At 42.1% G+C, this 8,459-nt stretch overlaps 1 protein-coding gene across 2 annotated transcripts; it reads right to left on the bottom strand.

Annotated features, from left to right (window-relative positions):
• Positions 1-765: 765 nt before the first annotated feature.
• Positions 766-7,716, bottom strand: rtn4rl2b (reticulon 4 receptor-like 2b). Of its 2 annotated transcripts, none has more exons than XM_041797020.1 (4): positions 7,536-7,716; positions 6,011-6,237; positions 5,673-5,903; positions 766-3,022 (listed from the first exon to the last, which is right to left on the bottom strand). In XM_041797020.1, exons 1-4 carry the CDS (start codon positions 7,582-7,584, stop codon positions 2,150-2,152), a joined length of 1,380 nt encoding a protein of 459 aa, XP_041652954.1. In that variant the 5' UTR covers positions 7,585-7,716; the 3' UTR covers positions 766-2,149. The 2 variants fall into 2 exon arrangements, with proteins under 2 accessions (XP_041652954.1, XP_041652955.1); XM_041797021.1 differs by lacking the exon at positions 7,536-7,716 and adding an exon at positions 6,692-6,766.
• Between the last annotated feature and the right edge of the window lie 743 nt (positions 7,717-8,459).

The following is an 8,459-nucleotide window of genomic DNA, read 5'->3' as shown; positions in this document are numbered from 1 at the left end:
CTAGACGATTTTTAATTTTTCATCAATCACAACAGCATATTAGCATCAAACTCAGTGCTGGAGAACATAACAGCCCCAGAAATATTCAGCTAAAATATATCAATCACTCCCTGTGGCTGGCTGGGGTATAGGAAATTCTCTTACATTTTAGGGGCTAAAAATGGCACACAAGATATTTTCTTAAACTATGTTAAGAAAACCAAAATGTCTATTTATTTCTCTTTATTTGAAAGTCTGGCCTCCAAAACATCCATCAAGGAAAAAGCTGGCCCCTGTACAAATGTAGTTGATGACCACTGCTCTAGAGAGTACTTTATAAAGTTTTGTTTCCTGGAAGGCTTCCTTTATGACTTACTACCCTTTGGTGGGGCACTCTGGAGGGCACTCCAGGTGTTGTTCTTTGTATGGCACCCTTAAAAGGGAAGTCATCATGTGTTGGCACCCTAAAGAACACTTTAGCATGTTTTGACAACTGGTGGGGTGCCCTGCAGGGCATTTATCAAGTTTTATCCATAGGATGGCACCATGTAGGGCACTTTATTATGTCTTATGTGCGCTAGACACGTCCAAGGGAGCACTTTTGAGGTGTTTTTAAACTAACTGTGTTTTAGGCTTTATCAGACTTAAGCCTAATTGCTTCAGTCTTTATTGGCGGGGCTTGCAAGTGTGTGCCATCTCAGTGACTGTTTTTGATCATTCTTGGTGTTCTTTTGTGGTATCCATAGCAACTGAAGAAGGTGTCACAACAAACAAATACCCACAAACTTCATTTTTGTTTGTTTCTTTATTTTTTTTTACAAAGCAAAGCACTTTAAAACAAGTTTTTCCACTGAAAATACAGAATCTAACATCTTTCACATCTTATGCAGAATCCCTTTTATTTCAGGTTGATTTATGGATTTTTAACTGAAGGGTTTGACATGGACCAAATGGCCTCCATGAGTAATTCAGATCAGAGTCTGGTATTTTGATAAAACAAGGTTAAATCCTATCCACTTTGTCTGCAATATTAAAAAAAAAATCAGGTATAAGATATTGAAATAAGGTGAAACTGTCAGATGTACCAAACATGATAAAAAATATACTCAGAATCCTAAATTCATCCACAGTTTTTCAAGCATACAGGCACCCTATTTAAGACCTTATATTGCTGGCTTTCTAAGGAGTTTTTTAAGTCTCCAGCAAGTAAATAATTCTCACACAACAGAAACTCAATCATGCAAACAAATCAATAAGTCTTCCTCATGTCATCACACCATGCTTGTCTCTGCGTGTGCTAAAGGAGCTTGGATGTGCTGTCCTGAAAAGGTAGAGACAAGATGGAAAACCTAAGGGGGTGAAAGGGGTTTCCACATTCTACGTGTGCCTTCCACTTACAATCTACATATCTCCTCTAATAACACAAGCTGTCTCTAACTAAATGGTACCAATATGAGAGGTAAAAACGAAGCTTGTCTTCTTTGGAGATCAGATTGTGATGAGTGCATGAACAGGGATGATGACAGTGTGTGGGTGGTGGTTTGTTGGCATCTGTGTTTGAATTTGAAGCAGTGAGAAGAGTTTGTCTTGGCTGTGAACCTAACAATGATTGTGTCCTTTTGTGCCTACAGACGAATATCTTTGAGCTGCTTATAGTGTATTGATTTTCCTTTATTTAATTTCCTAGCCTGCTATTATCTGTGTTACTTCTGCTAGTGCTGAACAACCCATCAGCAAACACCACTCTTACTCCTGAAGAAAGAAACTAGTTAGAGATTCTTAGTGATGATTGGATGGCGAGCATGTTTTGGTATAGACAGCTGTAGATAAAACGCCTGCACTGTTGACAGCTGAGATGATAAAAAACCTCTGGAGATGTCACCTGATAAGTTTTGTCCTCTCCCTGTCATTTCACATTACAGGTTCAACCCTGATTGTTAAAACCTGAACTAGGAAGCAGCAGCTACTTCATCTTTGAAATCCTGCCATGCTCCACATCAGCTCAGTTTATCTCTGCTTTATAAAACAGCTTCCTGCTGCCTGTCTCCTGCATCAGTGTAGAACCTCCTGGAAGTCTGGAGGTGACTGAAAAGATCCAGGTTTTTGTTAAGAGTTTGAAGAGCAAGGGAAAGAATCAGAAAGGATAAAAAGGTGTGGACGACTGAAGAGCTCAGCCAAACAGGAGATGGAGGCAGAATGTGATTATGGAGAGGGAGAAGAGATGTAGGACGGATATGGTGCAGGTTGAGGAGTGGGATGAGGGAAATGGAAGGTTTTCATAGCCTGGGGGGCAGTCCAGCTCATAGCAGCGGATAGAGGAGTCTTCGTTGCCATAGTTGGCCCAGTATTCTTCTTGGTCCAGCTTTGGAAGGGCCGCCTCATCGGCTGACAGTTCATACTTGGAAGGGAAGGTTTCAATGGCGGGTTTGGGAATGAACTGAGGCTTGACAGCAGAGAACGGGAAGGCCTTCACTGTCTCTTTCGTCTTCTGGTACGCCGCCTTGGATGAGGATGCAGGCTTGTGCTTGGAGAACCACCAGCGGGTTTTGGTGCTGAAGGTGGTGGTCGTGGTTCCAGCCAGAGAGCCGGGATCAGGCAGAGGGCAGAGAGCAAAGTCCAGCTCCCGCAGGAATCTGAGGTCCTGGCCACGACGTGAAGAAGGAGATGAGCACATGAGCTCAGAGGAGGAGATGCGGGCCTCGCGGAACCACTCCCAGAGGGGCTGGGCCTCACAGCCACAGGACCAGGGGTTACCATTCAGACGTAGGAACTGGATATCTTGGACATCCTTCATGGCCTGGCCTGGCAGCTCAGCCAGGGAGTTGTTAAACAGGTAAAGGATGGTCAGGCGGCCCAGATCACGGAAAGCACGTCGGTTAACCTGTCTGATGCGATTGTCATGGAGAAGGAGGCGGTCCAGGTTGACAAGGCCTCTGAACACGTTCTCAGTGAGAGCGCGGATGCGGTTTCCATGCAGGAAGAGATGGGTGAGGTTGACCAGATCAGAGAAGAGTTCATCCTGCAGAAAGTGGAGCTGATTGTCCTGGAGTAAAATCAAAGTAAGAATAAGATTTATTGATGTGGAAAAGGTGAGGAAGTTAAACGCACAATATGCAAAATCTCGCCACTAGAGGGCTCTTTGCCAAAACGGTAACACAAGATGATGAGCACAGACCAACGCTGCCCATCTCTGCTGTTAATTTCTTGTGTTGAATTGTGGACTCTGTTTAATAAAACAGCACCTCATAAAGTGTATTTGATAAAACCAATGTTTTTTTTTAATTCATACATTTCTAATAATGAGGGAGAAATGCATTTAAAAGTTCATTACTGTGTTCATGCTGGAAGTGGTCCCAGGATGTGCATATGTGGTGGAAGCTAGGGAAGAGCGCTTCTAGCATGAATGTGAAGTTTAAAACAAGAACTAGTATTAAGAAGATGGCTGCAGAGGTGGGGGGTGCTGTGCAGTGCTGCTCTTAACTCAATGAAAATGCCAAGTATGGAGTGTTTCCATGTTACAGAGTTGAGTTTGGAAGACTGAACTCGTAACCTATGGCAGCATCTATAAAAAGACACATCCAGTTGCAATTATAAAGTTAAGAATTTCTGTTTTTTAAAACTTTTGGAAATATATGAGATACTGCATGGCCTCATCTAACAATATATATTTTTCTAAAAACATAGGAATGGTCACCTTTTGAATCAATATAGACTTTTCAATGAATAAATTTGAAATATTGTAGCTTTAAGCTGATGCAATACTATTGTTAGTCTGGAAAAAAGCGCATTTCTTAAATGTTTTGTATGAAAAAATACCAGTGCCAGTCCTGTATAGCATGGTCCACAGTCCCCTATGTGTAACATTAATTATTGTGTCAAATTAAAATCATATTTCCTGTTTTACTTGTCGTATTGACATCAAACAAAACCTGAAAGAAAGCTTGAAGATCATGCTTTCCACAATACAAAATATAGCTTTGTTTTCATGCTGTCATGTGACAAAAGTAACGCATGATGAAATCACTTTGGCATGATCGTGGACCCCTAACAGCTATGCCTGCAGGAGGTTCAGCTGTATGAGGATTTATAGGAAAATGACCCTTCTTAACACTTTAACTGTAAAACATCTAACACAGTTACATATGGCTGGTTTAAAGTATTTTTTAATACAGTAAGATTTTTGTTATTTATGGTCCTATCACAGCAAGCTTACTTAAACCAGATACGAACAAATGTGTATCCAATAAGCCTGCTTTCAAACACCACAATACCCAGGACCTGAATGCCAAACTCAAAGCAATAAAGCCATGATGCACAAACAAATGGATAATATTCAGTCATGATGGCTGCATCCACTTATTAAACAAAGTCTGAGGTCTTGCCCATAGGTAGGACAGGTAAAATGATCGCCTCTGTCTGTGGTGATGAGTGATTTAGATCAGCTGTGACAGGAGGAAAAAGTCTGTCTTCTGAATGTACCATTTACGCTCGCTTTGATGATGTTGTATTTGAAGTAACTCATCAGAAGTGAGAAGTGACTTCTGTTCTCTGAATCACACTAAATGAGGCAAAGATTGTTTTTATTGGCTGAAAACCTAGATAAGCTGTCCAAATAAGGACGCTCTGTCCACTGATGTCACTGTCAGCAGCAGGAGAGCTGGGAAAAAAAATACAAATTACAGAAAAATCTGGCAGCTAGTTTTTGTAGACAAATAGAATGAGTAATTATGACAAAATAAGGATGAGAGAAACTGTATTGTCTTTACTGTAATTAAAGTTCTTTATGACTAAATCTGAGAGTTTAAGTGATTTTTTTACATTTTAAATAAATTTTTCTTGTTTATGAATCTAAGAATAACAGGATTCAGCTAGCAGGGCTACAGCCATTCTTCTCCCTCTGTATCTCTGTGTAGGCTCTCACTCATCTGGGGCCTGCTTATCTAAATCTTGGTCAATAGAGGACAGCAGGAGTAGACTGAGGTTCTTAGAGCTCCTCCCTTCCTCGAAAAGGGTTCTGTACTCTTAGAACTGGAGAAACCGTTTGGAGGAGTAGTGTCTTCAAGAACCTTTATCAAGTCCAGCTGGCTGCAGGTTTATTAAAAAGAGAACAATTTCTTGGTATTTTCCACTATGTTGTGTGTATTCATGTCAGGTTATTTTTTTAATATTAGATGCAGCCTTTACTGCTGCTTAGAGTAACAAGTGTGCACATTATTGTTATTTTTCTGTCTTTAACATTTTTTAAACAGCCATATATGTCCTTTTTAGAAGCTCTCTGCTTTTTTTGTAATTCTTGTGCTGCAATTAATATGAAAGCTGTATGAGCTTTATAAATGATAAAACTGAGACAGCAATTCAGTCTTGAAAAGACTTAATTAAGTTTTCTTAATAGTTCTAAGTGTTCCTGCTGATATACATTGCATGGTTTTACACTGTACTGATATCTTAAAATTTGCAGACCTGCATTCTCAGTTTGGTTTTCATGCCTGTGGAACTCACTGAACCTGCTTGGACCATTATTAAACATGCGCAGCGTTAAAGTGTGTGTGGGTGTGCAGCCTGCATGTGGACAGCTAAGTTGCCAGTAAACTAAGTACAAAGCTTATTACTGCAAACACAGTGTGCACTGCAAATACTCATGCATGTTAACTAGATATATGTTTGCATACTTTGTGTTTGCATGCTGGCTTTACCTGCAGGTAGAGGAACTGTAGGCTGTACAGCTTGTGGAAGAGATCATGGGGGAGAGCAGCCAGCTTGCAGCGATGCATGTGCAAGCTCTGCAGCTTCTCCAAACCCCTGAATGCTCCACCCTCCAGACGCTGCAGTGGGTTATCACCCAGATCCAGCTCCTCCAGCACCCTGAGGTTACTGAAGGCTCCAGCTTCAATCCATGTGATGTTGTTGCCATAAAGCCACAGCACCTGCACAAAGAGAAGACACAGAGATGACAGATGAGAATAAAAATCAGGAAAAGATTATTTATGGGGAAATTATGCAGATTTAAGAACATGCTGTTGTTTTTTTTAACCTGTGTCTCGAAGCCAAAGGAGTCTGCGCGAAGCTCTGTGATGCGGTTGTTCTGCAGGAAAACGCGTTGTGAGTCATAGGGAACACCAGCTGGCACTATAGTGATGTTCTGGGACTGGCAGCTGACCGTCATGGGCGAGGGGTAACATACACACAACTTGGGGCATGCTGATACCCCGCCCGGCTTCACCACCACCAGCCAAAGAATCAGCCACAGAGTAAATCCACCTGGACAGAGACACAAGAGATTTTTTTTTAAGAAAAGAGCTTTATCAAAATAGTTGCACCTGGGTTGTGTGTGGAAAGAGAGAAAGGGTGCATGCACAGTGATGATGACAGAAAGGACCCTTTCTTGGCTGGCACAAGCCTTCCTGTGCTGTCTGTCTGTCAAAACTGCTGATATCAGTGATTGTTTTAGCACTGCAGTGCTCTCAACTGTGACTTGTTGATGGCTCTGAGAACAGTGGTGTTCATTTATAATTCAACTCCTTACAACACAGAAATCATTCAACCATTCATATCAACCAGATCACTTTACACAGGTCTCCAGTAGTGTTGTGACAAGGTTACATAACTCTAAATTTAAAAAACGAGAAATACAACACAAATCCAGGACAAGGGGACCAAAATAAACTTTCAGAAACGAAAACGTGAGTCCCACGTGCCCCTGCACTGAATTAACCTGCTTTCCTCGTTCTTGGGCCATTCATGGGATATTTCCTCTGAGCCTTCGCCACGTAACGTGCACGCGTGAAACAAGCAACCAGATCCGGATCAGTTTCGGTTCTTATCAATATTAAACAGCTCCTTGGCACAGCTCGGATAACGGCACACAAAGGTGGACACCGCGGGAAAATTACATGCATGAAATAATAATGAACTTCCCATTCATGTTAGTGCGCAAGATTTTCCAGTGGCTGACCTCTTGACCTTTTAACAGGTTGGTCTAAGCTGCGTTGGGCGCTGTGAGAGAATTGGAGATTTTTAAGATGAGTTGGCCCCTGATAGGATCTTTTGAAGCTTTCTTCATGAGGATGATGGGTAAGAATTATTGGCATTGCGCACAAGCACGTTTACCATCTCTACTTTTTTCCATGCTTGAAAAGGAAATAGAGAGATTTTGGTAAGCTTTGCAGGAGGGACGCAGACATCCCATAGTTACAATAACTGCAAACGTCCGGATATATTGCGCAATAAAAATGACTTTTGCGTAAAATGCCCCCTGAATGCGAACTTTAACTCCTTCTGCATCCTACATTATTAAAATTCAAGTCAATGTGAGCGGTTTAAAACATAATAACATTTCCCATGCGTAAAAGCAACTTCAAAGTGGCACATGCGCATTGGAGACTGAACAACAAGGATTCCTCACTGTGATTGCTTTAGTTGAAGTTAAGAGTCTTTATAACAGAACGTGCATTAGTTCTAACAAGTTTTCACTTGTAAACGACAATATAAGCCCACAAAACACGAGAACTGAGCATGCTTTCTTACTGCAGGTGCACGACGGAGAGATGGCTACTCACTCTTAAAGTTCCTGGCGCTGGAGCCTCTCACGGTACAACGAGTCTCCATGTCGAACCAAAGCCGAAAGCGAGTTAGCCTGCGCGGCGAGGAGATGCCTGCTTGCTGCTATCTCTGCTGAGATTCAGCTCTGGTGACCGAGTCGCTGCCGCTTCGAGCAGTGACGTTAAGGAGTCCCGGGATGCTTTTTATACCCGTGGCCGGTCGCCCCCAACTGTGGGTAGCGGAGGACCCTCGCTACGTCATGTATGGAGGAGGGGGGAGGAGCACCGGAGGAAGAGACAAGAAAGGCATCGCCGGAGCGGACAGGTCCTCAGTGAGGCGTCACCGACGCACTGCTGGCTAAAGTAAGGTGGAAAGAGTATTTCAGCATGTTTCTAAGTATGAGGACATTTGAGACACTTTAGTGTTTGTTTTGTGGACACAGAGATGATTAAAGTTAAAGTCGTCATAGAAATGTTTTCGTATAATTTGCTAATTCTTTCTAAAATCCCCAGAACAGATCTTGCTCGACATTTTAACACATTTAATACAGGCTAGTCACTGCGACACGTTTGACGTTATTGATAGCGGTGCTGTGGTCCAACCATGGCGCATGCTAGAGAGGATGGAGGACAAGGAGGAAAGAACCATAAATGCTTTTTCTCATTTTTGTGTGGGCCAGTTGGAGAGAAGCCGAAAGCCGCCTACAATTCAGAACAGCAAATGAACATGAAAAAGGAAACCCCAGCTGAGAGGTGACAGGATCCGCAGTGAACTCAGGACCATACACATACCATGAAAACAGGTGAACATGTGACAACAGATAGCTACTTATCTTGGTCAGTGGTAGAAAGAATTCAAGAATATAGTGTAGTACACTACAGGGACTGTGATTAAAATGTACTTAATTACAGGTAAAAATACAGCTCTTTAATTCTACTCAG

Source organism: Cheilinus undulatus, linkage group 10, assembly GCF_018320785.1.
Source record: "Cheilinus undulatus linkage group 10, ASM1832078v1, whole genome shotgun sequence".
NCBI classification, from domain to species: Eukaryota; Metazoa; Chordata; class Actinopteri; order Labriformes; family Labridae; genus Cheilinus; species Cheilinus undulatus.
The sequence above is the reverse complement of the archived record's forward strand: the minus strand, read 5'-3'. Positions and strand labels throughout refer to the sequence as shown.